This window comes from Phyllostomus discolor, chromosome 12, assembly GCF_004126475.2.
Source record: "Phyllostomus discolor isolate MPI-MPIP mPhyDis1 chromosome 12, mPhyDis1.pri.v3, whole genome shotgun sequence".
NCBI lineage: Eukaryota > Metazoa > Chordata > Mammalia > Chiroptera > Phyllostomidae > Phyllostomus > Phyllostomus discolor.
Window position 1 is genome coordinate 29178883 of NC_040914.2, and position 26041 is coordinate 29204923.

The 26041-nt window shown below is 43.5% G+C and overlaps 3 protein-coding genes and 1 non-coding gene across 5 annotated transcripts in view; 3 read left to right on the plus strand and 1 right to left on the minus strand.

Annotated features, from left to right (window-relative positions):
* The window catches only part of LOC114510901 (zinc finger protein 211-like), a 251805-nt gene that overhangs the window by 96138 nt on the left and 129626 nt on the right, over positions 1-26041 (plus strand). The gene's annotated exons all lie outside the window — the stretch shown is intronic.
* LOC114511208 (zinc finger protein OZF-like) lies at positions 48-9643 on the plus strand. 2 transcript variants are annotated; one of them, XM_028529901.2, is made up of 4 exons: positions 48-160; positions 747-839; positions 4240-4363; positions 5890-9643. In XM_028529901.2, the coding sequence occupies exons 1-4, from the start codon at positions 113-115 to the stop codon at positions 7374-7376; spliced, it is 1752 nt and encodes a 583-aa protein (XP_028385702.1). In that variant the 5' UTR covers positions 48-112; the 3' UTR covers positions 7377-9643. The 2 variants fall into 2 exon arrangements, with proteins under 2 accessions (XP_028385702.1, XP_035869324.1); XM_036013431.1 differs by lacking the exon at positions 747-839 and having other exon boundaries at positions 66-160; positions 5890-8735.
* LOC114511775 lies at positions 12308-12414 on the minus strand. Its single transcript, XR_003685742.1, has one exon. It is a non-coding gene; the product is annotated as a U6 spliceosomal RNA (small nuclear RNA).
* LOC114510803 (zinc finger protein OZF-like) lies at positions 23891-25865 on the plus strand (the record flags this gene model as incomplete). Its single annotated transcript, XM_036012756.1, has 1 exon — positions 23891-25865. A coding segment is annotated over one exon (1656 nt), but the record flags the coding sequence as incomplete, so codon positions are not given.

A 26041-nucleotide genomic window follows, 5' to 3' on the forward strand; every position in this document is an offset into this window, starting at 1 on the left:
TCAGAAGACAGCCGATTAGTGCGTGCGCAACGAGTTAGGGCAGAACTTCCGGCTTCTTCTGGCGGACATATTGACCTCGTCCATCTCTTCCAGTCAGGGCTTCCCTAGCGCTATGTCTGGCCAGAAGCGGCGGAACAGGTGTGGTCCCTGCTGTGCGGAGGTGGGTCTGAGGCCCTGCGTGTTCCTCTTGGCCGGGAACGGGTCTCATTATCTCGCAGGCTCCGTTTGTCCCACATAACCGCTGGCGCGGCCGGGCTGAGGCGCTGGTCTGAGGGGCGTGCGCGGTCCTCCGGCCCTACCCACTCAGCTCACCTAGCCCTCCAGCCCCAGTGCCGGGCCCCCGTCAGGTCCTGCAGCCCAGGCCCTAGCTTCCGGGGCCGGGAGGCACTCGTAGGTGACACGGGGCGTGACGGTGTGGGAGAGGCTGATGGTCCCAGGGGCTGATGGTCTGAGGGGCTGCCACGTAAAACGTGGAGGGGCGCTTGAACCAGGAGGAATCTGGAAAACTGGGACCTGTTTTGTATCTAAAGGCTCCGGAGAAGTTCAGGCGAAGTTGTACGTGAGGAGCGCACGCGGGTGGCCATGGAAGGTTGTGAGGAAAAGAGGTATCTTGATTGATTGGGTTGTAACATTTTCCAAACATTGCTCAGAGTGAAACTGGAGAAGCTGGCGTTGGTGCTGCCAGTCACCACCAGGCCCAATAAGGAGAGAAAAAGATTGAATCTTTTATGTCCGCTTTTTTCCAGATGGCTGGCGATCTAAGACTGCAGGTTGCGCACCCTGAAAGATGGTCTTGTATTCCATTTCGAAAGTACCCATTTAAAAAGGAAAGGAAAACGGTAGGTTAGGGGTTTGGAATCCAGGCAAAAGATTAAGAAAAGCTCAGAATTCTTTTATTTGTTGAACAGTGAATCTTCATCTGCACCCTGTGCAGTGGTCTGGATGACTCTGGCGTGGCTCAGTGGATTGAGCCTCAGGCAGCTATAACCAATCATGACCTGGGTGGTTGTCTTTTTTTTTTTTTAATATTTTATTTATTTATTTTTAGAGAGAGGGGAAGGGAAGGAGAAAGTGAGTGAGAGAAACACCAATTTGTGGTTGCCTCTCATGTGCCTCTAAATGGGGACACAGCCCGCAACCCAGGCATATGCCCTGACTGGGAATCGAACCAGCAACCCTTTGGTTCTCAGGCCTGCACTCAATCCACAGAGCTATAGCAGGAAGGGCAGTGGCTGTTTTTATCTGTATCCGGGGCAGTAGATGTCTGTCTCTGGAGCACAATGGCTCAGATACCATCCTGATTGCATTCAGTCCTCCTGGGGCTCAAAGATGGACTTGCTTGTCATATCCTGGAGTCAGGATGAGTCGTACCTTCATTTCCTGAAATAGTAGCTTTTTACATGCATTATTAGTAAGCTCATTAAGTATTACTTAAAATTAAACATTTACAACTTTCGAATTCCCCCCATCAAGAGGAAGAAGAGACTAGAAGTGGTGATAGCAGTTAGGGACAGGGAGGTGAATCCTATAAACGATGACTTTTCTCCCAGAATCTATAGTGAGTACTGAGGCCTCGAGGTATAATGCAGTCACCTTGAGAGCACCTGGCCCCAGGGCTGGGCAAGAACACTTAGTAGCCCGAGCTTGTGGGTTCTGGCAGTGGTGGCCAGGCTCTCAACAGATCATTCTCTTTCCAGATTCCTGCAACTCAAGAATCACTTAGGGTCCTGGTTTGCAGGGCTTATTTCAGGGTCTCCCATGCGTAGGGCCTTTGAGATACAGGTGTCTGTGATCTGTGGTGCCATGTTGTCAGCTTCTGGTATTGGGGACCCTCAACAGACACCAAGCCCAGGGTTTTGGGTCCAGGTTTAGATTTTCCTGTTTTTGGCAACCAGTGGAATGAGATGTGAGAAGTCCTCCCAGGCATAAGTACCATAATGTGCATAGGCTTGGAGGAGATGATGTGCTGGTTCAGAAACCTTCAGGTATCCTTTCTTATGTGCCTGGGACCAATGGGACAGGAGTCAAGTCTAGAGCAGCTTGGTTTCAAGTTGGGTGTCTGTCTGCAGGTGATGGGAGCAATGGGAGATTTGGAGCAGTGCAGCCAGGTGATCTAACCTAGGTTTCATTGAAATCCCTGTGGCAGGAGGATGTAGAACACTATGGGTATGGTAGAAATGGTAGAAAGACCAGGGAGAAGGCTGATTATATAATTTGGGTGAGTGTAAAGGATCAGGAAGGTGGCCTTTGAGGTGGGTGAAACAGTTGGATTCTGGATGGGACTTTTATGTGTGGCTGCCAAATTTTTCTAATCTTGAGGTTGAGAGAGAGTGAGGTAGGAGTCGGGACCTGATGGTTTGGTGTTAGTAACTGCAGTTATGGAAACATCATCAATTGAAAAGGGGAGAAAACACTAGAAAGAAAGATTTTCATTGGGGATATCAGGAATTTTATATTTGACCTGTTAATGGCATAAGATGTTACAGAGAGCATTTCATACATGTCAGAAACTCTGAGAAGGAGTTCAAGATAAAGATTTCTCCAAAAGGTACCAGAGAGTCTGTGGACCAGGGAGGAGCTGTAGGTCACTGTGATATGGGGAATCCTGGTCAGGATGATACTGGTAGTAGTAGTCCAGGAAGACAGGGCAGGGCTGAGGACTGGATTTCCTGCTGGGGAATTTGGTCATGGGAAGTGGGTGTCACAACAGAGGATACAGACAGAAGTGGTTGTGTAGCAGGATGAGCAGAGAATATGATTTGATAAGTGGCCAAGGCTTTCAAGGCATCAGTGGACGTGAGACGGATTGTAAACATCAGTAATTCACACAAGGGAAGATTGGTGCTGGTGCATATTTGTTGTGCTACAGACTCACCAGGACTTTGCTGTGTTGGGGTATCCCAGTCAGGCTGACAGATGAAGTGTAGGGGCATAAGTATTCATTTGTGAGACTCACAGGGCATGGGGTAGAGGGCAACTGGGGCTGGCCCTAGAGTGAGAGTGAGGTGGAGAGAGGAAGGTTGAGACTGGTGTCAGGTTATCAGGTACAGTACCCATGGAGGAAGACTGTGTATTTCAGATCTGATGTGGTTCTTGGTAGGTGAAGTTGAAGCAAGAAACCCTCAGGGAGGGGGCCTTCATAGCAGGAATCAAGGTAGCCACTGTCAGTGGGGGACCATCAGAGACTGGGTAGTACTTGATCCTGTTTGAATTTACCATGTATTCTCTGGACTACATACGCTGAGTAATGAGTAGAGAGGCCAAGGCAATAACTGTGGCATGGACAGGAAGAGGCTGGGGCTGTGGGTGTGCACTGAGAGGGAAGTATGGTAGGAAGACTGAGGTGCACGTGGAGGGGGCAGTGTGAATTGATGGCCCCAGGGCACTAGCCTTGACTTAAGAGTAAATGGAGGGTGAGCTCATGTCTGGTGGATTCTCAAAGACTGATCTGGGCAATTCCATGGGAAGTGTATGAAAAAAAAAGTGTGTGATTCTACATTCCCAGTTCAGAGATTAGATTCCATTTGTCTGCCTACCTGCCTACTCTTTTTGAGGGCTGATACAGTGATCAATAGGACCTTGATCAGATAGTAGATGTCAGTGCCACCCAGGTTTGAAAACATTAGCATGGGGAAGGGAGACAGTAAGCAGGAGATAGATTATGGAGGTGGTAAAGAAGGTGATCAGGGAACAATCTCTGTCCTGGCAGGGCTGTGCTTCCTTTCAAGTGACTCTAAAAAGATAGCTGTGTGAGAGAAGTGGAATTCCAAAAATTATATACAGGACAGAAGTTTGTTTAAAGTGATGGAATAAGGACCCTGGGATGGGACACAAAGGTTGAAGGGGATGCTCTGTTTTTTGTGTCTTGGAGGGACATTCTAGGAGACCACAGCAGTATTACCTGACAAGACCCATTTCAAATCACTCACATCATCTGTATGGCCAACTTCTCCCCTAAATTAAGTTTGTGCCACCCACTGTATTGACAAGAGGCAGTATGGCCTAGGTGCCAAGTTCAGAGCTAAGGTATTGTCTATGTGCCCATCAGCATATTTTTGTGGGCAGGAACAGTATCAATGGGAATATAAGGAGGGAGTGATTCTAATAGCACCAAGGTTTTGTATCTGCTCTGATGTGGGGAGTCAGGAATCAGATGGATGTAGAGGGTTGAGGAGTAGGACAAACTTAGAATCCTAGGAGAGAAGCTGATCATAGAATGAACTGTCCCCATTCTGACAGGATATGAGCTTTGCAGACGTGGCCATTGCCTTCTCCCAGGAGGAGTGGGGGCTCCTTGATGAGGCTCAGAGACTTCTGTACTGCGATGTGATGCTAGAAATCTTTGTCCTTCTAGCATCTGTGGGTAAGACCTTCAAACCTCTCCTTTTATCCTGAGGTGATGTCCTACCTTTATTTTCTCCAGAAGTAGCTCTCTTTCCCACAGCCAGACCACGTACTCTGTTGATTCCCCCTCACTTTCTTCTGTGTCATCTGTGCTGTGGCTTCTAATGCTGAGCTGTTTGGAGTGTCCTGAGCCATAAACTCCTCGAGCACTTCTAACACATGTTGCCTCAAAAAGTGCATGGAAGTGTTCGGGTGTCAGGAGTCTTGCAAACAGCTTAATGGATCACACCTTACTTGCATTCTTCCTTGCTTGGGTCACTGTGTCCACATCCATGACCTCCAGTTCTCCCCTTTTTTCTCTACCTAACATTTTTTTGTGATTCTGTGTACCAGTTTATGGACATTACTTACATTAACCTGGGCTGTTCTTGTGAGGCCCTTCTTGAAGGGTTGTTTTTTTGTTTTGTTTTCTGTTTTTTGTTTTTGTAACATTGCCTTCCCTGAATACTACTTTATGCCGAGTTGCTCTGGGTCAGTGGTTCCTGAGCACCTCTGCTGTCTTTAATTAATACTAGAATCATTGAGATTCTTTTTTTTAACTATTTATTTATTTTTAGAGAGAGGGGAAGGGAGGGAGAAAGAGAGGGAAAAAACCATTGATGTATGGTTGCCTCTCGTGTGCCCCTCACTGTGGACCTGGCCTACAACCAAGGAATGTATCCTGACTGGGAATTGAACCAGCAACCCTTTGGTTCACAGGCTGGTACTCAATCCACTGAGCCACAGCAGCCATGGCTTGAGAGTCTGAATAGTAGTACAATAAAGGGGGCAGAGACATTCCTCGTTCTGTTCACAGGGTGGACTTGACGGGATTGTCTCGGAGGCCTGACCCTTGTGAGAACTGAAGTACATCATTACTTATGGGCTGTATTCAGATAATATCAAGAACCTCACCTGTGTCCATTATTGTTTTTGTGCAAGTGGCTGCTAGCCACACCTCATTTCTGCCTTTTCTTACCCATACTTGACACTTGGCTGACTTGTCATTTCATCTGTGACTTCATGGCTCCTCACTGTGTACACATATGTGCCCTCTGTGCATTGCATGTTCCTCTTCATGGCTCCCTCTGCAATAATCTGCAACAATGTCATACCATGTGGGTTATGAGGAATGCATAAATTCTTAAGAAGTCTTCAAACACCATCTTTTCATTTATTGAATTTTATATAGAAAAGGACATAACCAAGCTCCTGGTCAGCTTGCCTATGTCACCAACAGCAGAAGGTGACTTTGACATCTTGTTTATTATCCATGTGGTGCTTGCCATCTCTGTCCTTTTTTTGTTGTTGTTGAGGTTTCTTCTATTTTGTGATTCTCAGAGGCACAGCACTGCAAAGTAGCATTTTATTCTATATGCCCTTAGATCTCTCTTTTTTAGACAATGTCATGAAACCATCATATTAATGCCTAACACACTTTTATGTTGAGACTTGCTGCTCCCGTCAAAGTCAACATGCATTTTTTCAGCTTTTCTCTGCTTTCAGGTTGTTGGCATAAAAAGGAAGATGAGGAGGCCCCTTGTGAGCCGAGTGTATATGTACACGAAGAGTCACAGGGTGGGGTTTCTAAGACATCTCCAGCAACTCAGAAAACCCTTCCTTGTCAGCAGTGTGTCTCAGTCTTGAGAGCCATATTGAACCTGACTGAGTTCCAGGCAGTGTACCTTGGGCAGAAAGCATTCTTCAGTGACGCCAGTTTCAGTGCAAACCTTCACCATCAACAGAGGCCTTCCAGTGGAGAGAAGCCTTGGGAAGGATATATAAACAGGGCCCCTTTCACCGATAGTGAGGTTACAGAAGAATTTCCAGCCATCTCAAGCTTTCTTCCGTACCAGGGCACTCCTAACGGTCAGGAGCAATTCAGTGGGCAGGCCTTGCCTGGTGAATGTGAAGAAACTTCTGGCCACACCAAGGAATATGTTCAACAACATAGTGTCTGTTCTGGAAAAGAGCTTTACAAGGGTACCAAATGTGGAAAGGCTTTCACACAAATTTTTAACCTCATTCCACATAGGAGAGTTCACACTGGAGAAAAGTTGCTTGTTTGTGGTGATTGTGGGAGGTCCTTCAGACATAGATCTAACCTTTGTCAACATAGGAAAATTCACAGTGAGGAAAAGCAGCATGAGTGCACTGTCTGTGGGAAGCATTTTCACTACAAATTTACCCTTGTTCAACATCAGAGAATTCACACTGGTGAAAAGCCTTATGAGTGTAATGAATGTGGGAAATTTTTCAGAAAAAAGGGTAAGCTCACTGATCACCTCAGATGTCACACTGGTGAAAGGCCTTTTGAGTGTTGTGAATGTGGGAAATCTTTTCGTTGTAAACATCACCTCCAGAGACATGGGAGAATTCATGCGAGAGAGATGCCTTATGAGTATAGTGAATTTGGGAAATCTTTTAATCATCGGAGGTGTTCTATTAAACGTCGTCGAGTTCATGCTCTAGAAAAACCGTATGAGTGTGGTGAATGTGGGAAATATTTTCGTCGCAAATACCAATTTTTTAAACATAAGACAGTTCACACTGGGGAAAAGCCCTTTGAGTGTATTGATTGTGGGAAGTCCTTCAGGCTAACCTCTGGCCTCCTTCAACACCAGAGAATTCACACTGGAGAAAAGCCCTTTGAATGTAGTATTTGTGGGAAGGCCTTTAAACAAAAATCTGCCCTCATTCAACACCAGAGAATTCACACTGGAGAAAAGCCCTTTGTGTGCAATGAGTGTGGGAAGTCCTTCAATCAGAAATCTGCCCTCATTCAACACCAAAGAATTCACACTGGAGAAAAGCCTTTTGAGTGTCATGATTGTGGGAAATGTTTCAGACAAAGCAGTAAGCTCATTGATCACCGCAGAGGTCACACTGGGGAAAGGCCTTATGAGTGTAGTGAGTGTGGGAGGTGTTTTAGACAAAGCTCTAGCCTTTCCCTACACCAGAAAGTTCATAGTAGAGAAAATCCAAACAAGTGAAGCAAATGTGGGAATAAATTTGGACAATTTTTAAAAAATTCATTTTAGGAGGAAAAAGAGAGAGAGAACAGGTCTTTACACAGTATACCCTTGGTCTGTCACAGATTCCAAGTTTTCTCCTAGTTGTTATAAAACTAAAACTTAAAAAAAACAAAACAAAAAACCCCCATCAAAATTAGAAGTCCTGAGCTGTTTTTACAATGTATTTGCTTATCAAATCACAATGTACATTATAAATATTATACAGGTTTGTTCATTTTACCTTAGTAAAGATGAAGAAAGATTGAAGTCACACCTACACAGTCATAATATGAGATAATGTTGAGAAATAAATCTGGGAGAAAAAAGATCACAGAACAAAAGTAAACAATATACTACTTGATTTACATTGCCTTGGAGATAATGCACTTTGTATTTGGAGAAGCAAAGATTAGTTGTCGGGAGTTGTGGGGTGATCAATAAGTGTATTACCAGAGGTCACATTGGTGCCAGGGGCCATATATTTTGGCACATTAATGTTTATACTTCCTACTCTGGTAACTAATTAGACATTTCTTAATATCATATTGAAGGATAGCCATTTATTTTTTAATACTACTTTTTAGAACCAAACTGGAATTAACAAGGTGATGGTAGGGGCTGAGTGTAGTATGTGTGTACCTTGTACTGTTTTGCCATGTCTGCAAATAATAGGGTATAGCCTGGTATGAGAAGTGAAAACACCACACCTGTGGAGCTTCAATAAAGATAGCTGATTTGTCCCTGTAAGTGAGTGGACTACATGGCCATTAGGGCTAATGAGCATACATTTTGCGAAGGGAGCTCAAGGCTTTCTGAACTTTTTGCTATTTTAAGAAAGCCATTGGACCCTGGCTGGTGTGGCTCCTTGGATTGAGCACTGGCCTGCAAACCAAAAGGTCACCACTTTGACTCTCAGTGAGGATACAATCCTGGGCTGTCAACCTGGTCACCAGTTGGGTGCATGTGAGAGGAAACCAATCTGTTTCTCTCCTCTCTAAAAATTGTTTTTAAAAAATGCCATTGGTTTTTTCATCTACAAAAGATTGGGTGGTAGTGTATATTTTTAGTCAGAGGTAACACTTTACAAAGTTATTTTATACCTTATTAAGTTGGATGACATTGAGATCATTCAGGGTTGGAAACAAAGTCACTTTTTTAGCTTTCCCTGGTGGGGCTCATTTCATTGGGTGTCCTGTAAAGCCAAAATCTACCAATTGGATTCTCATTCAGGGCATATGACTGGGTTGTGGATTCTGTCCCAGATCAGGGCCGGTATGAAAGGCAACCAATCAATGTTTCTTTCTCCTTTCCACTCTGTAAAAGTAAGTTAAATCGTTTGAAAATAAATTTACCTGCCTCATGTGGCCTAGTGGGTTGAGTGCTGACCTGTGAACCAGAAGGTTGCCAATTGAATTCCCAACCTGGGCACATGCCTGGGTTTTTGGCCAGGTCTGCAGTAGTGGGTGGGTGAGAGGCAACTACACATTGCTGTTTCTATCCCTTTCTCCCTCCCACCCCCCTCAAAATTAAAAAAAAAAAAAAAAAAAAGCATACTCTAAAATCTAACCATTTACACAATGAGAACTCTCCAATGTCAAAAGGGTGTAGATGCCCTGGCTGGTGTGGCTGGATTGAGTGCCAGCCCATGTGTATTGAGCACAGGCCTATGAATAAAAGGATCACCAGTTCAATTCCTGACCAGGGCATGTACCTGGGTTATGGGCCGAGTCCCCAGTTGGCACGTCCCAGTTGGCACGTGAGAGTCAACCGATGTTTCTCTGCCTCTTCCTTCCCCTCTCTGAAAGTAAATAAAATCTTAAAAAAAAAAAAAAAAGATTGTAGACATTCAGCTAAAGATTTCCCATGTTCACACCACACTTGAAGCCTCCAGAAAGTTTATCTCCTATGGAAACTGGTGATATAAAGGAAAAAGGATGGAAAAAGAATTTTGCATACTGCCTGTACTTATAAGGCCTTTAGCTAGAGTGAAATCTCTGAATATAATGGAGCTTAGTGCTATAAAAAACACTTTTGATATTGCATGTATGTATAAAACCTACCACCTGTGACTTCAGAGAAGATAAATGTCTAGAAGTAAAACACTTCCCTAATTTTCTTGTAAGAACTGAGTGATTGTGAATACTCTTATGACAACAGAGGCCATGACTACTGGTAAAATATTCCCCATACAACACTCAGAAAGCATTGCAGTGTAAACTCCTCATGATAACAGGAGTTACTGATGGGGAAGAAGAAAAAAATACACTTCCCACATTCACTGCATACATAAGGACATTCCCCAGTAAGAACTCTGATGACAATGCAACTGGCTGATACAGATAAAGGATTTCCCACACTCACTGTACTCAAAAAGCTTTTATACAGTGAACAGCTCAATGACAAAAGGCGGAGCTACTCATGAAAATATTTACACATTAAGTGTACTCATAAGGTTATTCTCCATGTGAACTCTGATTACAATGAAGGGTAAAGCTTCTAGAAAAAGACACCCCACAATTCTTACACTTGAAAGGCCTTTTTCGAGTGTGATTTGGTCCCAGGTCACTGTGGGTATGTGAGGCAACCTATCTCTCTTTCTTCCTCTTTTCCCCTCTAAATAATTTTTTTTTAAATTAAATATCCCCTTTTCAGCAACTAAGGGCTGGGGCTTTTCAGCAAAGAAATGCTTTAAGTCAGCCTGAAAATATTCAAATCCCAAGGATGGTAGAAGCTGGATAAATTTATTACAAGTGTTTAAAGGGCTCTGGATAGATGGCCACTTTTTACTTAAGGTCCCATGGAAGTGATTGGGTGGCTCTGCTATGTAGTAACTATTTCTGTCAGGTGGGGTGGTTATAGCTTTAGGAAGAGGCAGGTGAGAACCCTGCCAACATGCCCATTTCGATAGGAACCTTGGGTAAAAATATCCCAACTTTCTCCTTGGGTGGTCCCTCTCCAAATGCACTGCTACCCATTACCAATTCCTCCTTCCAGAAATATCAGAACTCTGAAGACCAGCCAATTTCTAGGCGCTTGAGTTGTTTATATCTTCCAACAGCCTTGGAGGGATTTCTGCTCACTATTGAAAAGTGGACATGGGCTTGGATTGAAGGGGGAATCTCGAGTGACCTCCAGTGAGGGTATGGATCCAGGCAGGCATCGTTCCAAGCCCACAGTCTAGTATCTCAGGAAGTGTGGGGCTCTTCTACCAAAGTTGCATGGCAAAAAAATTCTCATAGATAGCTAATATTAATGAGCTCTCCTCAGAACTATCTCATTTAATACCCCTGAAATTATTGAGCAGAGGCATTGTTTGTTATGTCAACTCAAAGTGGGTAACTGCAGATCAGAGGGAGTGCCCAGCAGATAGGCATATGAGCTGGGAAAACTTAGCTGACAGGTTCTGGGTCAGCTCAACTTGTTCCTTTGCATCCTCTCTCTGAGGGAAATGGCAGATTCCAACCAGACCCCCAGATTTCTTTCCTGTGAGGTGGGACCACCTCATAACAATGCTCTGATATCACCACAGGCCCCAGGGCCCCTCCCCCATACATGCTGTACCTTCTCTGCAAACTCCTCCCTTCCTGCCCTTGTGGAAGGCAGCAAGGTCATCACTGTCTCCATGAACACATCACTCATCCTCACCATTACATAGAGTAATTTGTGTTTAAACCCTGTTAGTCTTCCTACTAATACTACTAAAAGGTTCTCCCTACCATCAGTCCCTTAGTACTGAGTGTCATCCAGGAATCACTGTTTCTTTTTAAACATTGAATGATAGGTTGAAGGTCTGAAGGAAGCTCAAGTTCTTCTAACCAATTTAACAGATGTTCTTAGCCCTGACCATTCTCCACACCCTTCTTTGAGATCATCTTATAAATGAAGTTGGAATACCATGACAGCGTGCACATTCACAGCATAAAGAAATGGCACACAAAGAGTAAATGGGTCAAGAACTAGCTGTGCCTTTTCAGGCAATGTTGGATGTTTAAGTAATCTGCTTAGGCAGCCAGGAGCAATCAGGAAGGCATGCTCTTCTATAAAATACCACCAGTCTCCCTGTTTTCTACATCAATTATTTTGATTATAGCCTTGCGGTTTTATTTTAATTTTTAAAAAATATTTTATTTATTTTTAGAGAGGAAAGGAAGAAGGAAAAGACTGAGAGAAACATCAATATGTGGTTGCCTCTTAGGCACCCTACTGGGGACCTGGCCCATAACACAAGCATGTGCCCTGACTGGGAATTGAACCAGCAGCCCTTTGGTTTGCAGGGTTGTACTTAATCCATTGAGCCACATCAAGCAGGGCTACCCTTGGGGTGTTAATTTACAGAGGTGATTGGTGACATGGAGTGTTTAATATGTCTGTAAGAATTTTTCATTACTTACAGTTCCCAAGAGCAGAGACACGTTGTACCACACTTGGACACATTGCAAAGCAACAGTGCTGGTCAGAAAGCAGAAAGGAGTGAGAACATGAGCAGAAGTGTTTCTTGTGGCTTTCTTGAGAAAGGGATAGCAGGGTAGCTAACACTATATAGGATTGTTAACTTTGAATGATTCTGGCAGGTTTCAGGAATAGGAGTGATCACTACTATTCTGGTACCTAGCCTTGGGTTGTTTTAGGGAAAATACTGGTTTGTTGTGTGAGAGTCAGATAAAGGAAGTGTATGGGTTATGGTTATGAATTGGCTGGTTTGCACATGAAAGAAAGACAGGTTTTTGGGCAGGTTGTATATTTAGAATTACGTAGCTCTGGGTGGTGAAGTCACTTCCAGGTCTGTAGGCTTCCAAGATGTCAACATTATCAAATACAGAAGATTTTAAAATGCCATTAATACACATATAGATGTACTTGTCACACATGATAAATTCAGCCAATACTTCTATTCCTAATTTTTCCTTTAAAAGAATATAGAAAGGTTCACAAATTTGTGTGTCGTTGTCATGCAAAGGTGATTTGATTCTTCTCTGTGTCATTTTGGTTTTAGTATGTGTGCTGCAGAAAGGAGCACTGTCTTCCTAAGCCTTTCAATTCTGTCTTGTATATCATACCAGACAAATTCTGGCATCTCAGCCTGATTAACCAAAAGGCCACCATTGAATCCACAGTCAACTGAAAAGGTAGGCTGTTAGAACAAACTCCTCCAGCCTCATAAGCTAACCTGCTACTAAAGTGAATCTCTGCTCTTCACTCTATCAGTGAATTTGGTCTATTCATCTGTTGTATTGGTGTATTAATATATTTTGCTCTTCCTGGTCAAACAACCTTAGAACTCATACCCACAGTAGCTCCCTAGCTTTTTTGATAAAAAAAAAATGTACTGGCAAAAATGTACTGGCATAATTTTTCTGATGTGTCCATTATTTTTCTAGATCATGCTGAGAGTTAGTACTAGTTATAAGTTGTAATGGTGAATCTAGCAAATAATTAGCATTCCTTTATAGGAGGTTATCTCAGGTGACATTAGCAGAGGAAGATTAGTCTCCCAGACACCTGCTGAGAGAGACTCAGTTGTTTAAGAGTTCAAGATTGTAATTCTCTTCTACATCTAACCAAATTGTCTTCATTTAATGATTTTTGAATCCTACTTTATGAATGAATGCCCTAAAATTGACAAGAAAAATTGTAATACTGTATTCAACTCATATTGTAATTTTCCAACATTAATCTTTTGATTTTTCAGCAATATAAGCACTGTAGACACAGAAATCACAGCTTCATTTAGGGCTATCATACAAACTTCTGGTTTTCACACTGGGACTAAAATTTAACATGCTAATTATGACAGTATTGTGTGGTGTCAGTCATCAGCATCCAGTTTCCCATTGGTTAAATGTTTAGCATTTCATTCAAGCCCAAGGAGATGGCCAAATCAATCCCCCCAAATTTTACCTTAGGGATTTATCTACTACAACTCATTATCAACTTATTAATTAAGATTCAATTACAAGAAAGAAATTCCGTAGCAATTTGTGTAGAAAAAGTTAATTAAAATATAAACTAAAACATTAAATATTGGGGAATTGTTAATTATGTTAATACAACCTTAAAAACAATGGGATTACATAATATGTATAGCTTAAATATGTATACCTTACATATATAACCTTAAAGTAATAGAAAATTGCAACAGAATTGTAGGGAAAAATTGTGAATATTTGAATGAAGGACTTGATTCCTTTGATAACAACCAAATCACAGAAATCAATAAGAAAATCACAAATATTAAAAAATGCAACATATTTGGGCAGAATTTTCATTAAAGAGTACGTGATTATTAGGCCTAGAAAAGTTGTTTTGTTGTGGAAATTCACTCACCTGCGGAGAGATAACGAAGCACAAACTTTATTTCCCGGGGGCCCAGGGGTTAAATCCCAAATCCTGAGCCCTGATCTTTACTCTCCCAGGGTTTAAATAGTCCCAGGCTTCCTACCTACGTGGTGAAGCAACGTTACAGAAGCTAGATGCGGAAATTAGGTCTAGCTACCTTATATGGGAGACAAAAGAGCAAAACGCAAGAGGAAGTTACCGAACACAGGAGCTTATCATGGGAGTTAGTGTACGACCTTGAGATAACTGGCCGTTGCCTTGGTGACGACTGGTCAGCTTCTACAGTCCTGTGTGAAATTTTGCAAGTGTTACAGTTACAGAGCATAGAAACTTTTGGGGTTTTTCTTTTCCTGCCACAGTTTCACATTAGTCATTATAAATTGTAAGTAAAGCCCTGGCTGGTGTGGCTCAGTTGATTGAGTGCCTTTGGGGGGGTTCCACCCACAGGGCCCCCACCCCCCAGCCACCATGAATGAGAATAAGTCTACCAAGACATGATCTGCTTGGGGAGGAAAGGTGGCTGATCTCTCAAAGGAGAAGGGCCAAGAGCCTTTTCCTCAATGGGCTTTTATTGGGGTCAGTTTGCACAGGAATACAGGTAAAGCTCATTAATCATTGTCAGGCAGTAAGGATCAAACAATAGATAGCATACAAAGAACTATGAGGGCTATTCTGTTAGCTAAGGGGCTACAAACTTTGGGAAACAAACTCATTTTCTGCTCGGACCCTTATCATTTTATTGAGAGCATTCTTAGCAAAGCAGGTTTCACAGGATTTTATGTATTTTTTCTTAGGCTTGATCACCCTGGGGAACCCGCCCTTTCCAGCACTGGGCTGCACCACCCTCTCTCATTGTTTTAGGCTTAAGTCAGGCAGTGGAAGTAAGGCAGCTAAAGATTAGGAGACTTCATGCAGACAGAATGAGGACTCAGACTATGTCAAAGCGGAGGGGCGAGCGTCCATCAGCCCCTTTTGCTATAGCTCCCCAAGTCCTTCCCTGGGGGTCCCCCATGATCATACCTGTCTTAAATCATCCCTCCTTTGAGGAATCTTACCTATCGTTGGCTAACTGATCATGCACTGAGGGCCCGGTAGGGTGAAGTAAAAGGGACGGAGGCAGTTCCCCTGCCAGGGAGATAAGCTTTGTCTCCTTAGTGGCTTATGGTCTGAAGGTCTTTCACTTAGCCTTAGCCATGGGGGGGGTTACAGCTTCTGAAGCCAGGTAGGGCAGTTCGCAACAAGTGCCAGCCTGCAAACCAAAGAGTCACTCATTTGGTTCCCAGTCAGGGCACATGCCTGGGTTTCAGGCCAGGTCCCCAGTAAGGGGCATGTGACAGGCAAGCACACATTGACATTTCTCTCCCTCTTTTTCTCCCTCCCTTCCTCTCTATTTAAAAATAAATATTTTTAAAATAAATAATTGAATTAAAAAATTAAATGAAAATTTTTCCTGAAAGTTTGCCAAAAAAACGTGGGTGCACATTATATATGGCAAAACACTGCAATCCCTTCCCTGCAAAATGACAAGATGATGCTGTTTTGATTTACTCTTTGCACATGTGATCTGCCTGAGAACACTGTAGTCAATATCCTATACACAAATGGAGTTTGTTGAGTTGCTCTTCATTTCATAGATCAGATTCCTAAAGAAATTGACTATATCTTAGAATATTGAGTAGGAAATACTAAATGGATAAACAATGATGTCTATAGCTTTGCACAGTCACTGAGGATAGAGTCAGGAGAGATGTTCTCTGTGGGAACCAGAGACAGATAACTCCCAGTCTTCCTCCTTGAGGATAGCATAAATCCCTTCTTCCAATCATGGCCCAGACTGAACATACTGAGTTACAAAATCCACTTCTGCCTCCATGCATTTGAATAGGCAGAAAATGGTTAACACATTCCAGGTAATGATGGGTGCATTTTGTGTTTCAATGAGAATATAGTCAAATTAGATTAGAAATAATACTTTCTGTCTCATGTAGGATATTGAACTTGAAAGAGTCTGAAATAATGTGTCCTAAACAAGTGATCAGTTGCAGACAACACTTCCCAGAAATCTGCCAGCCGTCCAGTGAAACCTCAAATTGTCATTCCCCAGAGTCACAACCTTTTTTTCTTAAACTCAGTGATGGGTAGCTAATGTTTCCTACGTGACTAAAAATTACTATCTTACCCAAAGGGCAACGCAGCACAGCGATGGCGGGATTGAACCAATGAAAGCCCAGAAGAGAATACGTTGGTGAAGTGCGATGTCGATTAGGGTGGGACTTCCGGTTTTTTGTGGCGGTCATTTTGACCTTTCCTCTGTGATCACTGAGTCAAGCAAGGTTCCTTAGTGGCGCGATAGGAGGGGGCGCCCTGGGAGCTTTGCAGAGGAGGGTCCCACGCTGCGTGAGTTCCTCGTTTTCGAGATCAGGGCCTCTGAGCCTGGCAGACTACGCTTCACTTTAGTGAGCTGGCGGCAACCGCGTAGAGGTGCCCAGCTGAGGTGAGTGCAGTTTTCCGGGCCCTCCTTTCTCCGCCAACCGATCCCCACAGCCCGGGTGCTGAGTGCCCATCACGTGCTGCAGCCCAAGTCCAGTGGTCCCGGACCCAGAGGCGCTCGTGGTTGACACCCGATGTGAAGGGGTGGGAGAGGGTGGACGGGCTGAGGCGCTGTGGTGTAAAGACGCGCAGGGTAGGCAGAGCCGGGAGGGAAATCCGTGCCGTTTTGTGTCTAAAGGCGACGCAGAAGCTAAGGCGAAGTTGTGCAGGAGGAGTTTTACTTCGTTCTCCGGAGGCGGTGGCTGTGGAGAGTTGTGAATAAAAGGTCCACGTTGGCTGATACTGGTTGTAACGTTTTCCAAACACTGCTCAGTGGAAGGAGAGACCTGCAGAGGAGACAGCTGTTGGGGACTGGAAGGTGAATCCTGTAAAAGGTGACGTGACTGACAGAATCTGCACTGAGGATGGAGACCCTGAGGTAGTGCAGTCATTGCCAGGGCACCTAGAGGCTTGAGCCCGTTGGTCCTGGCGGTGGTGGCCAGGCTCTCAGCTGACCTTTTTGTCTGCACAAATTTCTGGGACTGCAGTATCGCTCAGGGTTCTGGTTGTGGAGCTTATATCAGGGCCTTCCACTCTAATGGTCTTTAAGATAGAAGTGTCCTGGGACTGTGGTGCCACTCTTTCCAGCCTTGGGCCTGTGGACCTCGAATAGTCACCAAGCCTAGGGTTCTAGATCCAGATTTAGAGTTATGTGAAGTGGTTCCTGTGTTTGGCAGACAGTGGAACGAGAAATGAGAGGGCCTCTTCCAAGGGATAGGTACCAGAATGTGTAAGGGCTTGAAAGGGAGGCTGAACTGGTTCAGAAACCTGCAGGTATCTTTTCTTTCTTTTCTTTCTTTTTTTTTTTAAAGGTTTTATTTATTTATTTTTAGAGAGGGAAGGGAGGGGGGAGAGAGAGACAGACAGACAGACAGACAGACATCAATGTGTGGTTGCTGGGGGTTATGGCCTGCAACCCAGGAATGTACCCTGGCTGGGAATCGAACCTGGGACACTTTGGTTCCCAGCCCGTGCTCGATCCGCTGAGCTACGCCAGCCAGGGCTCTTTTCTTTCTTTTGTAAACTGGAATCACAGGAGCAGGAGTCAGGTCTAGAGCAGCTGTGTGACAAGTTGGCTGTGTATTCTGCAGGTGATAGGAGCCATAGGAGATGTGCAGCAGTGGAGACAGGTGGCCTGACCCAGGTCTCGTTGGAATCCCTGAGGCTGCAGCATGGAGAAAAGTGTGGGTGTGAGGGAGGTGGTAGAAAGACCAGGCAGGAAATTGTGGAGGTGGCAGAAGCCGTTGGTTTCTGAGTGGGACTGTTAGGTGTTGCTGCTAAAATTTACTAATTTTGAGGTTGAGAGAAAGAACGTGGTAGGAGTCGGGAGTGATTTGGTGGTTTGGTATTTGAAATATGGAAGCATTATCAATAGGGAATGGAAAAACCAGAGGTAACAGTAATTTTCATTGAGGATATCAGAGTTTTGTTTTTGGACTGTTAATGGTATGAGTTGTTTCAGAGAGCAGTTCATAGATGTCTGTAACTCTGAGGTGGAGTTCAGGATGTAGATTTCTCTACAGGAAAAGAAAAGTATATGGATCAGGGAGGAGCTGTAGGATACATTGATAAGGGGATTCGACGACAGGATTATAATGGTAGTAGTAGCTCAGGAATGCAGGGTGGGATTAAGGAGTGGGTTTCCTGCCAGGCCATCTAGTTGTCAGAAGTGGGTGTCACAACAGAGGATATGGTCAGAAGTGGTCATGTAGAGGGACAAGGAAAGATTATGATTTGTCAAGTGTCCAAGACATGAGTGGATATGAGATGGATTGTAAAATTGAGAGTAATTCACATAGGAGGAGACTGGGCTGGTGTGAATTCACTGCACTAAAGATTCCCCAGGACTTTGTTTTGACCCTTGGTGAAACTGGGGGTTTTGCATTCAGGCTGATAGATCAGCTTAGTGTCAGAGTGGTTATCTGTGAGTCTTATTGTGCGTGGGGTAGAGCGCTATTGGAGATGGGCCTTCAGTAAAGGTGAGGTGGACAGGGGAAGGCTGAGACTGGTGTTAGGACATAAGTGCAGCACCAGTGGAGGAGTGCTATACCTATCTGAGTGAGATCTGATGTGGTTCTGATGAGGTGAGATTGAAGCAAGGGACTGTCAGGGAAGGAGACCTTCAAAGCAGGACTCAAGGCAGCCCCTGTCAGTGGACACTGTCAGAGTCTGGATTATAGTTGATACTGTTTGGTTTTACCATGTATTTTCTGGACAATATGTACAGAATGCTAAATAGAGAGGCCAAGGTGATAACTGCGGTGCAGGGCAAGAGGAGCCTGAGGCTGTGGGAGTGCAGGTTTTAGAGAGAGGTGTGGGAGAAAGACTGAGGTGCACTTGGAGGGGGCATGTGAATTTGTGGCCCTAGGGTTCTGGTGGCATTGACTTAATAGTAAATGTAGGGTAAGCCCACGTCTGTGGATTCTGGAGGAGTGACATGAGTAACCCCATGTAAATTGCCTGAAAAAAGGGTTGTTGTGGTTTTACATGCCTAGTCCCATGATTAGATACCATTTGACTGCGCTCCTGCCTATTGTTGTTGAGAATTGATAAGATCTTGATGAGGTAGCAGACGTGATTCCTATCCAAGCTTGAAAACCTCCACTGGCATTGGAAATAGCTTAGGGAGGTGGTGAAAGTAGAACCTCAGAGGTAATAGGCATCTTTACTGACAAGATCACTGTCAAATCACTCACACAATCTCTGTGGCCAAATTCTCTCCCTAACCTATGTTTGTCACACCCACTGTATTGACAAGATGCAGTGTGGCCCACATGCCTGGCTCAGAGCTCAGATATTATATATTTGCCTATCCGCCTATTACTGTTATGGGAATACATAGTATCAGTGGGAATATACAGAGAGGGTAACTCCAATGGTATCAAGATATCTTCTCTGCTACGGGGAGTCAAGTGAGCTGATGCATGTGGAGGGTATAGGGTATGACAAACTTGTTATCCAAGAGAATCTGACCATGGAATGAACTTTCCCCATTCTGACAGGATATGAACTTTGCAGATATAGCCATTGCCTTCTTTCAGAAGGAGTGGGGGCTCCTTGATGAGGCTCAGAGATTTCTGCACTGCACTGTGATGCTGGAAATCTTTGCAGTTGTAGCATCTGTGGGTAAGACGGTCATATTACTCCTAGTGTCTTGTCATGATGTCCCGTCTTTATTTTCTCCAGAGGTAGCTGTGTCTTTCCCATGGCCAGACAATGGGCTCTCCTAGTTTCTCCCACTTTTAAAATTATCTTTATTGATTATGATATAGTTGTTCCAATTTTTTCACTTGTCCTCCTTCTCCAGCCCTATCTCCACTCCCTCAGGCAATCCTCGTGTTCTCAGGTCATGCATATGTGTTCTTTGGCTACTCTATTCCCTATGCTGTAATTTACATCCCCATGACTATTCTGTAGTTACCTAATCTGTACTTCTTACCCTCTTCACATCTTCACCCATCCTCCCAACTCTCCTTCCCTCTGGTAACCAGAGGGAACATCAAAATGATGTCTGTGCCTATGATTCTGTTACTGCTTTGCTTCTTTGTTTATTTTGATTTTTAGATTGAATTGTTGATAGGAATGTATTTGTTGCCATTTTGTTGTTCGTATTTTTGGTCCTCTACTTCTTAAAGAAGACCCTTTAACATTTCATATAATGCTGGTTTGGTGGTGATGTACTTCTTTGACTTTTTGTTGTCTGGATAGCTCTTTATCTGTCATTTGACACTAAATGATAGTTCTTCTGGGTAGAGCAATATTGGTTGTAGGTCCTTACTTTTCATTGCTTTGAATATTTATTGCCAATCTTTTCTGGCCTACAAAGTTTCTTTTGAGAAATCAGCTGACAGTTTTATGGGGGCTCACTCGTAGGTAACTAATCCTTTTCATTATTGCTTTTAAGATTCTCTTTTTGTCTTTAAACTTTGTTGCTTCCCTCCTCCCCAAGAGGGTAGTACATTTTTGCATTTTTATTAAGATGTATCTTGAGGCCCTGGCTGGTGTGGCTCAATGGATTGAATACTGGCCTGTGAACCAAAGGGTTACCGGTTCAATTTCCAGTGTTGGGCACATTCTGGATTGTGGGCCAGGTCCCCAGTAGGAGGTGTGCAAGAGGCAACCACACATTGATGCTTCTCTCCCTATCTTTCTCCCTCCCTTTCCCCCTCTAAAAATAAAGAAAATCTTAAAAAAAAAAAAAAAAAAAGATGTGTCTTAGGGTGGGCCTCTTTGAGTTCATCTTGTTTTGGACTATCTGTGCTTCTTGGACCTGTATGTTTATTTGCTTTACCATGTTAGGGAAGTTATCTGTCATTTTTTCAAATAGGTTTCTAATTTCTTGCTCTCTCCTCTTTTTGGCTTCCCCATGATGTGACTGTTGGTATGCTTCAAGTTGTCCCAGGGGATCCTTACACTATCCTCATTCTTTTTGGGATTCTTTTTTTTTTTTTCCTTACTGTTCTGATTGTGTGTTTTTTCCTTCTTTATGTTCCAAACTGCTGATTTGATTCTTAGCTTCATCTACTCTGTTGATTCCCTATAAATTGTTCTTTATTTCATTAATGTATCCTTCATTTCTGACTGGATCTTTTTTATGCCGTGGAGGTCCTCACTGAGTTCCCTGAGTGTCCTTATAACCAGTGTTTTTAACTTTGCATCTAGTAAATTGCTTGTCTCCATTTTGTTTAGTTCTTTTTCTGGGATATTATTCTGTTCTTTCATTTGCACCATGTTTCTTTGTGTCCTCATTCTGGCTTCCTCCTTGTGTTTGCTTCAATGTATTAGGTAGACCTGATACATCTCCCTGGCTTGGTAGAATGGCCTGATGTAGTACATGTCTTATAGGGTCCAGTTGCACAGCCTCCCGTTTTACCCAAGCTAGGTACTCGTGATTTACTCACTGTGTGGACTTTATACACCCTCCTGTTGTAGTTCAGCCTTTATTGCTGTTGGCACAGCCAAGGTCATCCACAGCCTGTGTTCTGTCTGGAGTACACAGCATAAGCTACAAAGTGATCTGCAGATGATTGCTAGTTTGCTGACTTGGAGGTGCCCAGGTAAGGCCAAGCTGTGAACTGAGGCCAGCTGATGGTAGCGCCAGGCTTGGGCTAACTTAGTGAGAGGCACAAGGCTCAGTAAAGCCAGATACTGCTTTTTAGAGGTAATGTAGGAAACTCTGAAGCATGGGCCTAGACAAGCCATGCATATGGAAAACTCAGTGCAAACAGCTTGGGTGGGTGCAAAAGTTGGTAGAGTAGGACCTCAGAGAACCACCGTCGTGGGACAAACAGTGTGAGCCAGGTTGACAGAGTCCCAGATATGCCTTCCCCTGACCATGTGGTTATGTAGTGGGAAGGTTCAGAAAAGGAACAGTAGCCTCTGCCAGCTCTTCTGTCTGGGAGAAAGCTTCCCACCCCCAATCTTGCCTTGTTGCTGAACAGTTCAGTTCCTACCCTTATGTCTCTGATGGCTTTCACTCTGCTGCCCTGGCGCTAGAACTCAGAGGGATTGAATCTCAGTAAATCCATGCATAAGCCCTTTAAGAGTATCTGGCAGGGAGCCCAGCAGTTTCTGTCTTCCACAACCACAATCCTTACTGGTTTTTACAGCCAGAAGTTGAGGTGACTTCTCTTCTTGGCACTGGAGCCCTGGCCCAGGAGGCCTGGAATGGAGCAAGGAAGCTTTGCTCCAAATATACCCTTCTTAATTTTATTCATGACATGTGGGTGCAGGACCAGCCTGTTCCATTTCTATGCCCCTCCTACCAGTCACATTGTGGTATTTTTTTTTTTTTCTTTAATTCCATGGTTGTAGGAGTTTCATTTGGTTTGATTTTTGACTGTTATAGTGATCCTTGTATGATGGTTTAGTTGTAATTATGATGTGATTGTGCAAAGAGGCAAGCTGTATTTACCTGTGATGCCATTTTGACTGGAAATCAGTTTTCTTCCCCCACTTTCATGCCATCTGAGCTGTGTCTGCCAGTGCTGAGCTGTGTGGAGTGCCCTGAGTTGTGAACTCCCTGAGGAGTTCTAACACATATTGCTTAAAACAGTGCAGATAAATATATGGGTGTTAGGAGTCTTGCAAATAGCTTAATGGATTCCACCTTTCATGCCCTATTTCTTGCGGGGTGACTATGTCTAGATCCATGGCCTCCAGTTCTGCCCTCATTTCTCTAATAAAGTTCTTTTGTGACTGGGTGTACCAGGACATAATCATTACTTGCATGAACTGTGGGCTTTTCTTGTGAGACCCTCCTTAAAGTATTTTTTTTTTTATAATATTGTCTCCCTTGAATACAACTGTTATTGTGAGCTTCTCTGGGTCACTCCTTGCTGATCACATGTGTTATCTTTCGTTAATACTTGAATCATTGAGGTTCTGAGTAGTAGTACAATAGAGAATGCAAGGAGAACACTAGTTCTTTCACAGGGTAGACATGGCAGGATGGTCTCAGAGGAGGCCTGGTCTTTGTGGCAAATGCTACAGGTCATTACATAAGGGCTGTGTTCGGAACATACCAAGAACCTGTCTTGTGTCCAGTACTGTTTTTGTGCAACTGCCACTGGCCACAACACATTTCTACCTTTTCTTTCCCATACTTGACACTTTGTTGACTTGTCATTTCATCTGTGACTTCTTGCCTCCTAGCTACCTACACATTTGTGCCTCCATGCATCACCTGTTCTTCTGCACAGTCCCCTTCTGCAGTACTGTCCAACAATTACCTATGCAGGGCTAATAAGGCATTTGTACATCCATCTGTAGTCTTCAAACAACAGCTATTCATTTATTGAATTTTACTCGGAAAAGGAAATAACCAGTCTCCCATATATCTTGCCTATGTCACCAGCACACAAGCCCTGATGAATGCTGGTAGCAGAAGATGAGTTTGACATCCTGCTTCTCTTCCATGTGGTGCTTGCCATCTTTGTGTCCTTTATCTGGTGAGGTCTCTTTCATTTTGTAATCTTCAGATGCCCAGTACTGCAAAGCAGCATTTCACTCAATATGCCCTGATATCTCTGTTTCAGACAATGTCATGAAACCATTGTATTATGTCTCCACATGTTAGTAATGAGACTTGCCCTCCCACCAGAATCAGTATGCATTTTATCAGCATTTCTCTGCTTTCAGGTTGTTGGCATAAAAAAAATGAAGAGCCCTCTTCTGAGCTGTGTGTATCTATAAAAAAAGAGTCACTGGTTGGGGCTTCTAAAACAGCTCCAGCAACTCAGAAGGCCCATCCTTGTCAGCAGTGTGTCTCAATCTTGAAAGGTATTTTGCATGTGATTGAGTTCCAAGCAGTATACCTTGAGCAGAAGGCATTCTTCAGCGATGTGTCTGTGAGAGACTTCTGTTTCCGTGGAAACCTACACCAGCAACAAAGGCCTGCCAGTGCTGAGAAGCCCTGGGGGGCAGATACAGACATGGTCTCATCTGTGACCAGGTACAGCTTTTTTGTATCAGGGGCACCTCTCACATGTGGGGAGATTGGGGAGGACATCCCAGCTATCTCAAGCTTTCTCCAGCACCAGGCCACTCCTAATAGTGAGGAGTGACACAGTGGCATTGAGAGTAGGAAGGACTTTCATGGTGGAGAAAATCTTCAGCTGTTGGGTGAATGTGAAGATGCTGCCAGCCAGAACCACAAACTTGTTCAGTGTGAGAGTATCTGCTGCAATAAAGAGTTTTATGAGGTTAGTAAACATGGTAAGGCCTTTAGACAACTTCTGGACCTCATTCCACGTGGGAGAGTTTACACTGGAGAAAAGTTGTTTGATTGTAGTGATTGTGGAAAGTCCTTTAGCCAAAGCTCTAGCTTCATTCAACAGCAAAGAATTCCTGGTGGAGAAAAGCAACATGAGTGCACTCTTTGTGGCAACTCTTATAGCTTTTGCTATAAGTTGCTCCTTGTTCAGCATCAGAGAATTCACAATGGTGAAAAGCCTTATGAGTGTAGTAAATGTTGGAAGACTTTTTTCTGTTCTTTGTCTCTCAGTGAACATCACAGAATTCAGAGTGGTAAAAAACCTTATGAGTATAGTGACTCTGGGAAGTTTTTCAGAGGAAAGAATAAACACATTGATCACTGCAGCAGGCACTCAGATAAAAGGCCTTTTGAGTGTATTGAATGTGGGAAATCTTTTAGTCGCAAATATTGCCTTGAAAGACACAGTGGAGTTCACACTGGAGAAAAGCCTTATGAGTGTAATGAATGTGGGAAATCTTTTAGTCGCAAATATCACCTCCAGAGACATGGGAGAGTTCACACTGGAGAAAAGTTGTATGATTATAATGACTGTGAGAAGTCCATCAACCCAGGTTCTAGCCTCCTTCAACACCAGAGTATTCAAAGTAGAGAAAAGCAGTATGAGTGTACTTTTTGTGGGAAATGTTTTTGCTACAAATCTGTTCTCATTAAGCATGAGAGAATTCACACCGGTGAAAATCCTTATGAATGTAGTGAATGTGGGAAGTCTTTTCACCTTTCCTTTTCTCTAATTCAACATCATAAAATTCACAGTGGTGAAAAACCTTATGAGTGTAGTGATTGTGAGAAATTTTTCAGACAAAAGTCTAAACTCATTGATCACTACAGAGGTCACACTGGTGAGAGGCCTTATGAGTGTATTCAGTGTGGAAAATCTTTTATTCGCAAGCATCACCTCCAAACACACAGGAGAGTCCACACTGGAGAAAAGCCTTATGAATGTGGCGAATGTGGAAAAACATTTGGGAAAAAGTTTAACCTCCTTCAACATAGGAAACTTCACACTGGAGAAAAGCCTTTTGAGTGTAGTGATTGTGGGAAGTCTTTCAGCCAAAGATCTAACCTCTTTCATCACAAGAGAGTTCACACTGAAGAAAAGCCTTATGAATGTTGTGATTGTGGGAAGTCCTTCAGCCAAAGCTTTAGCCTCCTTCAACACCAGAGAGTTCACACTGGAGAAAAGCCCTTTGAGTGTACTGATTGTTTGAAGTCCTTCAACCAAAGGTCTGCTCTCATTCAACACAAGAAACTTCACACTGGAGAAAAGCCATTTGAGTGTAATGATTATGGGAAATCTTTCACACAAAGTAGTATGCTCATTTATCACTTCAGAGGTCACACTGGGGAAAGACCTTATGAGTATAGTGAGTGTGGGAAGTGTTTTAGACAAAGCTCTAGCCTTTCCCGTCACCACATAGTTCATAGTAGAGTAAAGCCTTATGAATGAAGTGAATATGAGAACAACTTTGGACATGTTTTTTTTTTTTAATTTTATTTTAAATGGACACTTAGGAAAGAGAGAGAAATATAGATTTGTTGCTCACTTAACTATTCATTCATTAGTTGATTATTATATTTGCCCTGACCAGGGATCAATCCTGCCACATTCAGGTGTTGGGATGATGCTTTAACCTAGCCATGGCTAGAAAATTTTTAACTTCATATGATCTAAAATGTTTCACACTCAAGAAATGCTTTCTCAGTGCAGTGATTGTGGGAAATTTTTTTTTTATGGTATTTTTGAAAGATTATAATTGTTAGTGTTCTTTTTTTAAAATATTTTATTTATTTATTTTGAGAGAGGGAAGGGAGGGAGAGAGAGAGAGGGAGGGAGGGAGAGAGAGAAACATCAATGTGCGGTTGCTGGGGGCTGTGGCCTGCAACCCAGGCATGTGCCCTGACTGGGAATTGAACCTGCGATGCTTTGGTTCGCAGCCCGCGC